This window comes from Oncorhynchus nerka, linkage group LG3 (genome assembly GCF_034236695.1).
Source record: "Oncorhynchus nerka isolate Pitt River linkage group LG3, Oner_Uvic_2.0, whole genome shotgun sequence".
NCBI classification, from domain to species: domain Eukaryota; kingdom Metazoa; phylum Chordata; class Actinopteri; order Salmoniformes; family Salmonidae; genus Oncorhynchus; species Oncorhynchus nerka.
This window is the reverse complement of record NC_088398.1, coordinates 18,776,401-18,791,827: the sequence shown is the minus strand read 5'-3', so window position 1 is coordinate 18,791,827 and position 15,427 is coordinate 18,776,401. Positions and strand designations below refer to the sequence as shown.

General features: G+C 42.2%; 1 protein-coding gene across 1 annotated transcript in view; it reads right to left on the bottom strand.

The window, feature by feature from the left end:
• Positions 1-15,427, bottom strand: part of LOC115103580 (ribosome biogenesis protein BMS1 homolog) — a 28,172-nt gene that overhangs the window by 6,367 nt on the left and 6,378 nt on the right. Inside the window, exons 6-18 of the mRNA XM_029624423.2 lie at positions 14,727-14,869; positions 14,306-14,427; positions 13,817-14,010; positions 13,017-13,165; positions 11,933-12,597; positions 11,072-11,173; positions 10,682-10,836; positions 10,284-10,365; positions 9,688-9,956; positions 7,601-7,789; positions 5,464-5,644; positions 5,026-5,084; positions 2,610-2,732 (exon numbers count right to left, since the gene is read on the bottom strand). Of these exons, the coding sequence (XP_029480283.2) occupies positions 2,610-2,732; positions 5,026-5,084; positions 5,464-5,644; positions 7,601-7,789; positions 9,688-9,956; positions 10,284-10,365; positions 10,682-10,836; positions 11,072-11,173; positions 11,933-12,597; positions 13,017-13,165; positions 13,817-14,010; positions 14,306-14,427; positions 14,727-14,869 (2,433 nt within the window). The remainder of the gene's footprint in view (positions 1-2,609; positions 2,733-5,025; positions 5,085-5,463; positions 5,645-7,600; positions 7,790-9,687; positions 9,957-10,283; positions 10,366-10,681; positions 10,837-11,071; positions 11,174-11,932; positions 12,598-13,016; positions 13,166-13,816; positions 14,011-14,305; positions 14,428-14,726; positions 14,870-15,427) is intronic.

Below are 15,427 nucleotides of genomic sequence, written 5' to 3'. Positions count from 1 at the left end.
TCCTTGTTTTTTGAGATATCAATACCAAATACAGTGCGGATCATCTTAGGGAAGTCCATGTTAGCGATTACAAGTTTCAAGTTGGTAGGCCACTGTGGAGTGGATTTACAGTGCTTAAAATGGACACGCAAAAATGTTAAGTATTCTTTTTTTGCATTTTAGTCCTAATATGCATCTACTGGTATCGTGTGGCCATCTTTGAATGCATCAACATTATTTTCTCATTCTTTAGGGACTATTGCGATTGGTCCAAAGACGACATCTGGAGTGAATCTGACATAGTCCATTAAGATTTTTTATGATTATTTGAAGCATCGTTAAAGTGAATTGTTAAATGAGATCTTTTTTTTTTTTTTTAAGTAAGGAAACTAATTCCAAACTTAACATGGTTCATCATGGTAATGACCCTAAAAAGTTTGAAATATTTCCTAATTTATCAATAACCCAGCCATTTCTTAACAAATCCCTTAGCTTTTTTTCAAACTAAGTTAAGAGATGTAGCATGGGCATACATACATACATGCATGCATACATACAGTTGAAATCGGAAGTTTACATAAACTTAGGTTGGAGTCATTTAAACTCGTTTTTCAACCACTCCACAAATGTCTTGTTAACAAACTATAGTTTTGACAAGTAATTTTTCCAACAGTTGTTTACAGTCAGATTATTTAACGTATTATTCCCTGTATCACAATTCCAGTGGGTCAGAAGTTTACATACACTAAGTTGACTGTGCCTTTAAACAGCTTGGAAAATTCCAGAAAATTATGTCATGGCTTTAGAAGCTTCTGATAGGCTAATTGCCATCATTTGTGGCAATTGGAGGTGTACCTGTGGATGTATTTCCAGGCCTACCTTCAAACTCAGTGCCTCTTTGCTTGATATCATGGGAAAATCAAAAGAAATCAGCCCAAAAAATTGTAGACCTCCACAAGTCTGGTTACCCTTGGGAGCAATTTCCAAATGGCTGAAGGTACCACGTTCATCTGTACAAACAATAGTACGCAAGTATGAACACCATCAGACCACGCAGACGTCATACCGCTAAGGAATGAGACGTGTTCTGTCTCCTAGAGATAAACGTACTTTGGTGTGAAAAGTGCAAATCAAACCCAGAACAGCAGCAAAGGACCTTGTGAAGATGCTGGAGGAAACAGGTACAAAAGTATCTATATCCACAGTAAAACGAGTCCTATATCAACATAACTTGAAAGGCCGCTTAGCAAGGACGAAGCCACTGCTCAAAAACCGCCATAAAAAAAGCCCGACTACGGTTCTCAACTGCACATGGGGCCAAGATCATATTTTTTGGAGAAATATCCTCTGGTCTGATGAAACAAAAATAGAACTGTTTGGCCATAATGACCATCGTTATGTTTGGAGGAAAAAGGGGGAGGCTTGCAAGCCGAAGAACACCATCCCAACCATGAAGCACGGGGGTAGCAGCATCATGTTGTGGGGGTGCTTTGCTGCAGGAGAGACTTGTGCACTTCACAAAATGAATGGCATCATGAGGAGGAAAATTATGTGGATATATTGAAGCAACATCTCAAGACATCAGTCTTGAGTCGCAAATGGGTCTTCCAAATGGACAATGACCCTAAGCATACTTCCAAAGTTTTGGCAAATTGGCTTAAGGACAACAAAGTCAAGGTATTGGAGTGGCCATCACAAAGCCCTGACCTCAATCCTATAGAAAAGTTGTGGGCAGAACTGAAAAAGTGTGTGCGAGCAAGGAGGCCTACAAACCTGACTCAGTTACACCAGCTCTGTCAGGAGGAATGGGCCAAAATTCACCCAACTTATTGTGGGAAGCTTGTGGAAGGCTACCCAAAACATGTGACCCAAATTAAACAATTTAAAGGAAATGCTACCAAATACTAATTGAGTGTATGTAAACTTCTGACCCACTGGGAATGTGATGAAATAAATAAAAGCTGAAATAAGTCATTCTCTCTACTATTATTCTGACATTTCACATTCTTAAAATAAAAGTGGTGATCCTAACTGACCTAAAACATGGAATTTTTACTGGGATTAAATGCCAGGAATTGTGAAAAACTGAGATTAAATGTATTTGGCTAAGGTGTATGTAAACTTCCGACTTCAACTGTACATACTTTGGTGTTATTTGGATTTATGGTTCATGAGAATAAGTTTTTCCAAAATGTCCAAGATGGAGGGAAATCTATCACACTAAGAGAGTAATTACAACAGCCCCCCTATAGGCCAAATAGTGCCATTATTTTTGACCAAGTTACTCATGGCCTCTAGTTTGTGTGCCAAAAAAAAAAAAGAGTAATTTTAACATGTCAAAAAAAAAATAGGTTTCCTTTTGCTGTGAACCATTAATTTTATATTCATATATTCATAAAACATTATGTACACACAGTTGGTCCATAATTTCCACAAGCATTTCGATACACTCGCATTAACATCTGCTAACCATGTGTATGTGACAAATAAAATATGATTTGATTGTGTTAGATTATTTCTCTTATTATGTTCTACAACAGATTAACAAATGCCTCAAATGTCTACCACAAAAAGTAAATATATTGTAGCTGAACTATGGTATGTCAGTAGTGCTATGAGGTGCATCCTACCTTGATGAATGATGTGTTCTTGTAGATCTTGTATGGGTAGCCAATCAGCTTGAGCTTTTTGACTATGGTCACAGATTTGTCCAGGTCAAGGACGACTCCTGTAGCTGCGATGCGGAAACTGGTCTGCAAGAGAGAGAGTGGAAAACTTCAACAAAGATACTACTAGAAGTAACCCATACTGTGTACTGGTGCATGGTATGTTACTCCTGACAAATGAAGATGAGACACCTTTGGTGTAACAGGTGTACATATTGCGCTAATAATGACAAATTAATACAAATATCCAGTTCACCATTTACCGGGTATTTACATAATATGGTAACATTTTAAAGAGGAGCTGAACTCAAAAAACAACTTCTCTGGTTGAAGATATTGCATCAATATGAGTCGTAAACAATCGTACTAGTTGCAAATTTCACTAAAAAGTGTAAGTGGTAAAAAGTCAATATCTTCCAAAACTGAGATTTGCGGCTGGCAGCACCCAAGTAATTATTGATTTGGAGCACGGCAACATGCGATTGTGGCAGCAGAATTAACCTACAGCACAGCTGCACGCTATCCAATCATAGCAGCAGAATCAACCTACAGCACAGCTGCACGCTATCCAATCATAGCAGCAGAATCAACCTACAGCACAGCTGCACGCTATCCAATCATAGCAGCAGAATCAACCTAAAGCACAGCTGCACGCTATCCAATCATAGCAGCAGAATCAACCTAAAGCCCGCTCTTTTCTTTAGACAGCAGAGTTGACCAATTGAGGCATTAGCACACAGTGTCTCGGAATGAGACATGCAGTGCCTTCAGAAAGTATTCATACCCCTTGACTTATTCCACATTTTGTTGTGTTACAGCCTGAATTCATAATGGATTAAATAGATTTCCCCCCCTCACCCATCTACACACAATACCCCATAATGAAAGTGAAAACATTTGACATTTCTGGAAATGTATTGAAAAAGCAATACAGAAATCTCTAATTTAGATAAGTATGACAACAATGACAGGCATACAACATAGCATGATGCAGCCACCTCCATGCTTGCAAATATGATGAGTGGTACTCTGTTGTATTGTATTTAGGACAAAAAGTTCATTGCTTTGCCACATTTTTTGCAGTATTACTTAATTGCAGAGTTGCAAACAGGATGCATGTTTTGGAATATTTTTGATACTTCCTTTATTTTCACTCTGTCATTTAGGTTAGTAATGTGGATTAACTACAATGTTGTTGATCGAGCCCCAGTTCTCATATCCCAACCATTAAACTCTTTTTCAAAATCACCATTGGGCTCATGATGAAATCCCTGAGCAGTTTCCTTCCTCTCCTGCAACTGAGTTAGGAAGGACACCTGTATCATTGCAGTGACTGGGTGTATTGATACACCATCCAAATTATAATTAACAACCTCACCATATGCTTTTTAAAATTTTTACGCATCTACCAATCGCCATCCTTTGCGAGGCATTGAAAAACGTCTGTTCTTTGTGGTTCAATTTGTGCTTGAAATTCACTATTTGATTGAGGTACTTTACAGATAATGTGTGGGGTACAGAGATTGGTTACTCATTCAAAAATCATGTTAACCATTATTATTGAACACAGAAATGAATCCATGCAACTTGTTAAGCACATTTTTACTCCTGAACTTATTTAGGCTTGTCATAACAAATAGTTTGAATACTTGACTCAAAATATTCCACTTTGACATTATGGGGTATTGTGTGTAGATCAATGACAATCTAAATTTGATCAATTTTAAATTCAGGTTGTAACAACAAAATGTGGAAAAGGTAAAGGAGTGTGAATACTCTGAAGGCACTGTACATGTAAACAGGGCTGAAAAGTGACGAAGCAGGAATATATAAATACTTATGGTGTTAGTAAATAGTAACTGGTAGCAGGATAAAATAGATAATAAAGGTAATGGCAATTAATACATCAATGAACAGCATTGGAGGGGGGGGGGGCAGTGGTTGTTTATCCATTTAACAGTCTTATGGCCAAGATATAGAAGCTATTTAAGAAGTCTGTTGGTCGGAGCCTTGATTCACCAGTACTGTCTGCCGGTATGTGAGAACAGTCCATGTTTTGGGTGATTGGAGTCTTTGGCAATTTTTCAGGCCTTTCTCAGACACTGCCAGGCATGCATGTCCTCCCAGTGATGCGCTGGGCCTGCCGCACCACCCACTGTAGGGTCTTCCGGTCAAGGGCGGTGCAGTTGCCAAACCAGACAGTGATACAACCAGTCAGGATGCTCTCCATGGAGCAGCTGTAAAAGTTCCTAAGAATCTGAGGGGCCTTGCCAAATAATTTCAGCCTCCTGAGGGAGAGGAGCCACTGCTATGCATTCTCCACAATTGTGCTGGTGTGAGAGGATCAAGTTAAGTCTCTGCCTGCCTCTGTGGTACTTACCTTAGTTCCTGCGACTGACTGCACAGCCAGGAAGCCAGTACCCTGAGGTGTGATGGGACCTGGGAACACAGCAGAGAAGGACAGAGTTCACATTTATTCATTATTTTACCTATATTCTAACAGGTAAGTTGATTGAGGATCCATGTAATTCTGACCAGGGGGCCATGTCAGTTTACTGAAATAACGTAAAATGTCCAACTTCATAGAGATGTGTAGTTATATAGGCATAGTGTAACCAGATCAACGCCCTCAACATATTTTACAATTTAGCTTCGTAAGGAACCAGATAATCAAGAGCTATATCTGAATGTGCATCAAACTTAGCGATCCTGCTATGTGATACAGCCCTCTGATGAATAGTTGCAATGGAGGAAAAAGGTGCCACCTGAATCAAATAACTAACAAATACTAAAACTACAGCCGCATTACTGCTCTCACCCCAGATGGTGGCACCACAGTGCATGTGCTGCGGTGTGTACTTGAGCAGGCGGTGGCGCCCGTTGTGGTCCTCGATGTGGTACAGGGGGATGGTCTGGAAGCGACGCCAGCCCAGGGACAGGATGAGAGGGTCGCGCGTTTTCAGGATCCGGCTGTGCCATCGATGTTTCTTTAACCGCATCTGGGACAAGAGAAAGACCACCTCGAGGCACTTGGAAAAGTTCTATACAAATTACACTTATCATGCCATTTGTTTAGATCTTCATTTATAGGGAAAGATGCAAATAAAACATGAATAATGAATACAACATTAACATTTAAATAAATCAATACTGGGATGAGTTGAACCATTTGCTTTCTGAAAAAGTATGAACATAGGTAAGTTCAGTAAGCATGACGAAGCATGGAAAATCATGACATTTCTTCAGATATCCGGATAGTCAAAATACATGTACACCTTTTATTTCTCCTTAAAAAAAATAATAACATTGTTTCAACTTATGAACTGGCTTGCTGCACAGCTTAGGTGCCGTGCCGCTTGCAGCAGTATGATGGACAGGGGCCGGTGAGTTTTACATGTGAGGGAGAGAGTAGCTATACAGACTGGCACTAGTTAGATAAACTTGTAGATTCCATAGGTCATCTATCATCCCATCTGGTAGTGACTGTATGAAATCGATGTAAAGAAGCTAGCTAAGATCGCCACATTGGTTTCAGAAAGTATTCTTACCCCTTGACTTTGTGTTTCAGTCTGAATTGAGCTCAGGTGCATCCAAATTCTTTTGATTATACTTGAGATCTCACTACAACTTGGGAGTCCACCTGTGGCCAATTCAATTGTTTGGACATGATTTAGAAAGAATCACACCTGTCTATATAAGGTCCCACAGTTGACAGTGTATGTCAGAGCAGAAGCTGTACCATGACGTCCAGGGAATTATCCGGAGATCTCTGAGATAGAATTGTGATGAGGCATATACAGTGCCTCCGGAAAGTATTCAGACCCTTTGACTCTTTCCAAATGTTGTTACGTTACAGCCTTATTCTAAAAAAGATTTTTTTAAATACCCCATAATGACAAAGCGAAAATAGGTTAAAGATTTTTTTCTAAATGTATTAAAAATAGAAAACAGATGAGTCTGTAGAGTTCGGAGACAGGATTGTGTCGAGGCAACCATCTCTGCAGCACTCCACCAATCAGGCCTTTATGGTAGAGTGGCCAGATGGAAGCCACTCCTCAGGAAAGGCACATGACAGCCTGCTTGGAGTTTGCCAAAAGGCACCTAAAGGAATCTTAGACCATGAGAAACAAGATTCTCTGGTCTGATGAAACCAAGATTGAATTATTTGGCCTGAATGCCAAGCGTCACGTCTGGAGGAAACCTGGCACCATCCCTACGGTGAAGCATGGTGGTGGCAGCAACTTATGCTGATGACAGTGTGCTTTACTTGCAACCTTCCGATTACTAGTCCAACGCTCTAACCACTAGGCTACCCTGCCGCCCCAAAACATGTAGATGAGCTAAAGAAGAAACAGATTTAAAATGGTCTTCTACAGAAATAGATTGTGCCTTTCTCTTGATAGAATAAATAGTTCAGTTGACTTTCCGTCACTGTGATCTGAATCAGAAAGTGGGCTGACCATCATTGGCAACGCAGAGAGCATTGCCTTCTGTTAATTTATAAAGCGCTCCTGCAGAAACTACCATACTACATCGCTCCTGACCTACAGAAGTACAAATACCTTACTCGCTCACAGGAATGGCTAATTCTTGAAATTACTGTTCTCATTACTGATTTAGGTAAAACCGCCTTTAGTTTTAGGCGCCACATACATGTAACACATTTCGGAATACCCCACAATTGGACGCACCGTTGCCTTTCAGACATTTCAGGGTATTGGTAAATTACCTTTTTACAGAGGAACGCATGCGTTTTCAAAATTGTATTTTTGTACGTTTCATGCTCCCGCCTTGGATTTTTCTAAATGTCAGTAATTCCTTATTTTGCTGCATTTTTGTGAATCAGGGCTCCCTTGCAAAAGAGAGTGATATTTCAGACACAGCCAAGGAGTTCAGTTCTTGAACACTACTTAAATTTAAATGGATCGGAGCCTGCCGCGTTAACCCTCGCTTACCTGCAGGTAGCCTACGTTCCCCTCGCTGGCACCTAGAGCCCCGAGGATGATGGGGTAGTGGGGGTCAAAGTTGGTGACAAATTCGCAGGGCAGGGAGGGGATCTCCACACGCACATACATGCCAGGCCGGAAGCCCTCGTACTGGACCCGTGTCTCATCATCCACGTCCTCAAACTCAGCCCGGTTCAGCTAGGAAGAGGAGAAAGGTTTAGAGATTGTGGTGAAATGAAAGGCTCAGTGGGTTAGAACATGGTGTTATCAACACCAGGGTTGTTGGTTTGAATCCCACACGGGCCACATACTGAATATACTGTGTGTCAGTGCCAAGGTTGACTGTCCTGTAAGTGGATTTAAAATGCACAATTTTGTGTTGCGTTTCAAGACTGATTTTCCCTCATTGTGCCTGATGAACACGGCCCAATGTCTGATCGGAATGTCACGGACAACTTTGGTTTCCTTTCGGGCATAATAAGATGTTACCTTGACCCCGTTTGAATAATTTCCAAATGCATCCTTCCTTGTTTCTTAGATGTAAGCACAGATCTGGTGGTTGGCTAGGTGCAAGTAAGTTTACCACCCTATCGCTCACCAATCCAACCAATTCCAGATCTGTGTTCACGCGCAGAGCCGTGGTTGAGTGGTAACACTCCCGCCATGTCACATACGACGCTCCCCACTGGAGACAATACCTTGCAACCAATGTTCCCTCTGTGTGAGCGTGCAGGTGCGCAGCCGTGCAGAAGAAATATGAGCGAGCGCACAGTAGCCTGAGATTAGAAAGTTGAGGGACGTTCACAGTTTTCCCCTTTAGTTAACACTATCAACATTTCACTCTACTGTGGCAATTGTGATCGTATCAACGCAATATTAACCACTTTCAATGTAATATACCGAAACAAAACTACGCAAGATTTTGTATGCAAAATTAACTGTGCAAGAGATTTTCTTGCAGTAGAGCGCATTGGAGTAGGATTCTAATGCATTGACAGGCATGTCTCCGCAGTATTCTACACAGAACGGTGCGCCATAACTAATCACAGCTGTAGTAGGCCTATATGCAAATAGCTATTGCCATATGGATATGTGCCATTCACTTTGAACTGGACTGTGTTTACAGTATGAGCTTTCGAGTAGATGCGCTTGTTTTGAGATCAAAGTGAGAGCTGCATGTAGCCATGAGTGCACATTTGTTCCTATTCTTTGATAGAGTTATTAGCTCAGTTATAGCTCATTTCTAGTCAACAATGAGGGAGTGATTGCGTCCAACAAGAGCACAAAATGTGTGCATTTCTAGCCATCTTTGGAAAGCAAGTCAGGTACTGAGCTTTTTTTGTGTCTAAAATGAGAATTGGTGTATTTTGAGACGGTCTTGAGTAAGTAGCCAATTGGCAGATTGTAGCATAATTTGTCTGATTCTCTGTAATAATGGTATGGGAATAATAACGAATTTGATTTTGTAAAGTGGTTTCTTCCGTCAAACAACATTTTCAGTCACCTCCTTGACTAAACAAGTTAATGTCAAGCCCTGCATGTTTATATTTTTTAAAGTCTAATGGAATGTAGGCATTGAACACCACACATTGGCTGCTACTGTAGGCTGAATGATAGCTGTTCTAGTTCCATGTTAATATGTTCTGGGATGTGTTTTTCTCCATTGTTTTTTATTGTAGGCCTACATTATGATCAAATAGCCACAGTAGCCTACTTGGCCAGTGTTAAAACACATTTAAATCAGGTATAGCCTCAGTGTGCACAGTAAACGCATGCTGGAAGTTGCACAACATTTTCACAAAGTTCAAGTTTGTGCTCAGCAGACCTGAAATTTACACAGTGACTACATTTTTTCGGGAACTTTACCTGCACCCTCTCTTCCCACTGTTTCTCCCACCTGTCTGTAGTCCCCACTAATTTCATAGCTGTCTAAACGAAGTGTCAAAATACCCACACAAAATATATATATTATTTGTAAAACAATCTGTGACTACATCAAGAAAGGAAAAAGGAGACATTTCTGAAGTATTCGAACAGGGCCAGACACTTCTGCCTCCTGTCATATCAAACGTTACCCATGGCCCCATAACGCTCACCTCTGCCTGTTTTTGCATCTCCTCCTTGAGGTCGTCAAAGTAGGTGGCGTCTCCGTCGTCGTACTCTGTGTCGAAACGCTCCTTCAGACGCCGTTTCTTCTCCAGACGCTTGTTCTTCTGGGTCTCGTCGTCCACCTTCATCAGCTTCTCCTCCTCCTCCCCCTCCTCATCATCATCACTTTCTTCCTTGGCTTGGTCCTTCTGCTTGGCAGCTTTCCCCTTGTGCACTTCCCCCGTCTCCAAGTCCTCAAATTCGCCAAACAGCTCCTCTAAAAGAGAAAAGAGCGAGTTAGCAAGGGGGTGATAATGAACAGTGGACTTCTGATATACCGTGTATATCCCTGATGGATTGGGGCTACTCTGTTGGGAATATGAGCCCATATCTGGAGCACATGAAAATAATTTGAATTGGGGAAGATGAATTTCAATTGCTCTCTGTTTACCATAGTAGATGTGCACACAGGAATCTACCTTAACAGATTTAATTTAAAATGGGACAGACTGCAGTTATAAAACACTTTTAAAAAAGGACAAGACCAAAAGAAAGTCATGAAAACAATCCCAACAGTATTGAACAATGAGCAGCAACTCCTTACCATCCTCTTTCAGCAATGTAGCAGCATCTTGATCGTCTTCCCATTTCCCTGTAACAAAACAGTCCCGTATCGAGTCCAGCATCTGAAACACAATATTTATCTCAATTACAAAAAATATTTTCAAGTTTAATTCATCTTTTGAATTGATGCAAACTAAATTGTATTGACCCCAACCCAGGTCAGAATATGAATGTATGGATGCCTCCATCCATAGCTCCTAACACCTTACTTAATGCCTTTCTTCAAACTGTTGGTCTTTCCACACTTTAAATGTCCAGTACCAAATAAGGTGTGCTAGTACTGGGTTAAAACAAAAATGTGCCACCCTTAACCCTGTAGTAAAAGAGATGGGACAAAGGAAAGGGGCGCTACAATATGGTTTTGTAGATTTCTTTTACCTCTTCCAGGTCCCAATTGCGAGCAACATCGGGGTCAAAACGGGAGCAGTCCACGCCGTCCGCACGATGCTTCTTGCCCTTCTCGGGGCGGCTGACTCGAAACAGCCCTCCCAGCTCCTCCTCATCCTCCCCCCCATCACCATCATCCTCTGCCACTGAAGGAAACAAACATAGTCCGTCAGAAATCAAGGCTAGGCACAAACGGAAGCAAATGGGGCGAAATAGTCCAATAAGAAATGGCCATTTTTATCGCTATAGTGTGCATTAATGAATACACTAGTGCTCAACAAACAAGATCCGCCATGACATTAGGATAAAAGGGAAAACGTCAGTAAAATTCATAGCATTTTTTAAAATATATTGTTATTGAAACCCAGGAGGAGACGTTACCTGTGCCATACACCAGTTTACGCAGGTTGGGGGCGGAGCGCTGTTGCCGTAGAAACGCCTCTGACGCTTTCTGTTGCAGGCCCTCCTTCCACCGCAGTGACCCTGAGAAACATGTGGGTTACAGTCAAATTAATTATTGGTTCTTGTTCCATTTAGCCACTTCCCCTCCCCATCAGTGTTCACAAGGTGAAGGCAATATGGCAGACAGAAGAAGCATGCATTCTGAATGCTAAATCGACCCATAGCTCCTAGGCACTCCTGTAAATGTAATACGATTAGATAGGGATTTAGATTATCCTATCACAAGGCAAGAAACCTATCCAGTCCGGTCAGATCTACAGGAGTGCCTAGAGCGTAAGGGCTAGGTTGGTTTTGAAATCAAGACAACTGTAGGGAACAGTTCCAACTGGTGGAACAAACTCCCTCACGACGCCAGGACAGCGGAGTCAATCACCACCTTCCGGAGACACCTGAAACCCCACCTCTTTAAGGAATACCTAGGATAGGATAAAGTAATCCCTCTCACCCCCCCCTTAAAAGATTTAGATGCACTACTGTTCCACTGGATGTCATAAGGTGAATGCACCAATTTGTAAGTCGCTCTGGATAAGAGCGTCTGCTAAATGACTTAAATGTTAAATGTAAATGTAGGGGGTAAGGTGCATCCATCACAATATTGCATACACCAGTGTGTGCAGGTATTTGTTCCAGCCCGCCACTAACACACCTGATTCAAGTATTCAACTTGGTACTCAATTCAGAGCAGCATTATTGAACAAAAATCTGTGGACCCTGAAGAGGTAGTATAGAAAAGGGGGAGGGGCCACAATGAAACTACGCTGAATATAGACAGAATATTACCTGCACTTTCATAGCACAGCTCTCCTCCCTCCATCTCCTCATCTTCCTCTTCCATTTTGGAGGTGGCATTCGACTTCTTGCCTTCTTTGCCCGAGACATTGGTTTCGCAGTCATCTTCTATTGAATCACTCGCATCCTCCTCTGAGCAATGACCCGAGTCTATCGGTTTGAGATCACCCCTTTCCACTGCACTGTCTTCTTCATCTTCTTCCCCCTCCGAATCACTTTCCTCTCCTTCACTCTCCTGCTCTCCCTTCCCCCCTTCCTCCTCCTCACTCATTTCCAGCTCATCCTCACTGTCTGCAAAGGCAGGTACCTCCACCACTGGCTCTTTCTCCACTTTCCTTTCCTCCATCTTCTGTCTCTTCGCAGGAGGGATGGTCTTTATTCCTTGCTTCTCTTTTGGTTCAGTTTTGTCCTTTGCCTTGTTCTTCAAAACCATTTCTTCTTCTTCTTCTTCTTCTTCTTCCCTTTTGTTTCCCCCCTCATCTTCCTCATCCTCATCCTCTTCTTCAGACTCTCCTTCCTCATCCCCCTCTTCTTCACTGCTACCCTCGCTGTCATCATCGTCATCATCTTCCTCTTCCTCAGTGAAGACAGCCTTCCTCCTCTCTCTCTGCGTCTCAGGGTCCCAGACTCGGCTCTCCTGGGGTCCTGACGTCAGCCTGTAAGACAAGATGGAGACCAACACAAGTCAGAGGCAAAAATGTATATCATTTTCTATGTGCTTTTATTCAAGGGTCCACTTTTTATTTCATAAAAGAACAAAACGGCAGCCACTTCGTTTGCTATAAAGCTGAGCGATAGGAACTGGAGAAATTTAGCAACTCTCAAATCGCAAGGACTGACAGTCCATGAGATTGACATGACGATGAGGTTCTCTTTTAACAATCAGTTTATAAAACAGATTTTAACAATGATTTTAGGGCTGCGACTCTTGACAATTAGTCTTTAACCAATTTTAACAATGAGTTTAGGGCTGTCTCTCAAATGATTCCATAGTGGCTTTCAAAAGTAGCGCATAATATATGGGTTAGGGTGTCATTTGAGATTTCCAAGACGTTGCTGTCTGAGCATCACTCACCCATTCTCCTCCTCCTCCTCCACTTCCCCGGGGGTCAGGGCAGCCGCCCCTGTGAACAGTGACACTTTGCTGGCGGCCATCTTGGCATCCAGGGTGGTGTGTGTACTAATGAGGGATTGGACCAACTCTGTGGTGGGACGGACCTCCTCCTAGTGGACACGGGACAGAAGTAACTGATTATAGGAACGTGTGCACACACACATACATATTACCGAAATCCTCTGGACATTATCTAGGTTCAGGGGAGAGGGAATTTTCAATGACCCATGACACTTTCGGTTTAGTACACTCATTACAACAGTCCCAAGCCATTGTATATAACAGTAGTCAATTATATTCAAGGGCACTTTCATATCACATCCATCAACTACCTGACTTTGACCAATCAAATCAAATGTATTTATATAGCCCTTCTTACATCAGCTGATATCTCAAAGTGCTGTACAGAAACACAGCCTAAAACCCCAAACAGCAAGCAATGCAGGTGTAGAAGCACGGTGACTAGGGAAAACTCCCTAGAAAGCCCAAAACATAGGAAAAAACCTAGAGAGGAACCAGGCTATGAGGGGTGGCCAGTCCTCTTCTGGCTGTGCCGGGTGGAGATTATAACAGAACATGGCCAAGATGTTCAAATGTTCATAAATGACCAGCATGGTCAAATAATAATAATCACAGTGGTTGTTGAGCGTGCAGCAAGTCAGCACCAATAAAAATACATTGTTTTTTATTTTTTGTTAAATGTTTCAAAGCATTTTCCTTTTCTGTGTCTTACTGAACATGGCCCAGGGATTGGAACTTACCTGTTCTTGATTGACGTGGCCGCCGGGCAGGTCGATGTACACTGCGTCCTTATCGTAGACGACCCCCCCGACCCCCGCCATGGGAGCGTAGAGCAGCCGCTCCTTCTCGTTCAGCGCCCTCTTCTTCTGCGCTTCAGGCAGAGCACAGGGGTCTGGCAGGAAGCTGATGTCTGCCACCGCAAAGTCCCCCACACCTGCAGAGGGTGCCATCATGTGTTAGGTTTCAAACCAAATTGCCCAATGTTAAAACAATATAGCTTTCTGAATCAATGTTTTCAAAACCCCACTGTAGGAGTGAAACATTTCCCAAAAACACCATCGCAGTAACCACATGCTGTTTATTTGCACAATACATTGGTGAATGTGAATAGTGCATGTCAATATGTACTAGCTTTGACACAGTATTAAATTCATCTCTTCTCCACAAGTCAGTGTTCCTAAAAAAGGGCTCAGATTCTTATTTGCTCTTAACCCAATGAGCATACTTACCAGGGATATGGACCTGGCCTTTATTCTTCAAGTATGTCCCCCTCAGGTAGCCATAGAGAGATACAGTACGATCACACTTGGGGTCCACCCTCACCATCTCGGGGTCCGTCAAATCCTCCATGCTGTGTAGATGGTGAATGTGATCGAGGGACAGTGAAGGGGTACAGTTCAACAAGAACATTTGAAAACCGAGTGAAGATGAAAGCAGGGTAGTAGGATCCATCACTCACAGGCACACAAGTGTGCACAACACACACACACGCACAAACCATAAACATTCTTTCTATTAGAAAACAGCTCTGTTACACACACTGTTACACACACCATTCAACAGCATGTATCATGTCACTTTCTCTACTCTGAATCAGTTCTGGCTACGTTCCATTACAAGCACATTGCTCTAAAAGGTCTGGACACTCACCGGTCGGCCACGACGTAGGGATGAGATTGCTGCCACACCAGCGGGCGGAACTTCATGACGGAGATGAAGCGGCCCAGGTTCTTGACCTCCTGGGTCTGGTACTCTCCGTACACCATACCGGACAGGTAGAAGAGTTTGGCACCCTGTGGAATCAAAGAGGGAACGTGGAACACTGTTCAGGAAAGGGACTTGTGTTGGATTGGGTTCAGAGAAAGACTGCATGTCATGTTTATGAGATTGTTAGCCTTCATAACTTTAACACATTTACAACATGCAAGCTGACAGAGTGTACATCTTTTTAAAATTTCTTTTTTTTATACGTCTTATCAAGACAAACCTAAGAAAATCACAAGTCAACTTGTCACTTCGATAGCACAAGAGAAAAGATACGAGTTGCAGGATGTATGAAAGGGACGTGCAGGGTTGGCACAGACTGGCCAACGCCGCTAATTTACCTCCAAGGTTTATCTAGCACATCAGAAATATCTCAGCACTTGCCAAGAAATGAAATATGAAATGTGCTCACTATAGATTGTATATAGTTAGTTACAGTATGGTGTTCAGATGTTGTTGCTTTTGATATTATCCATGATTTGTACTGTTTGAATATATTTGTGAAAACCAATCAAAATAATTCACAAAAAAACCTGCCAAACCAACTCCATCATCAAGTTTGCTGACGATACAACGGTGATAGGGCT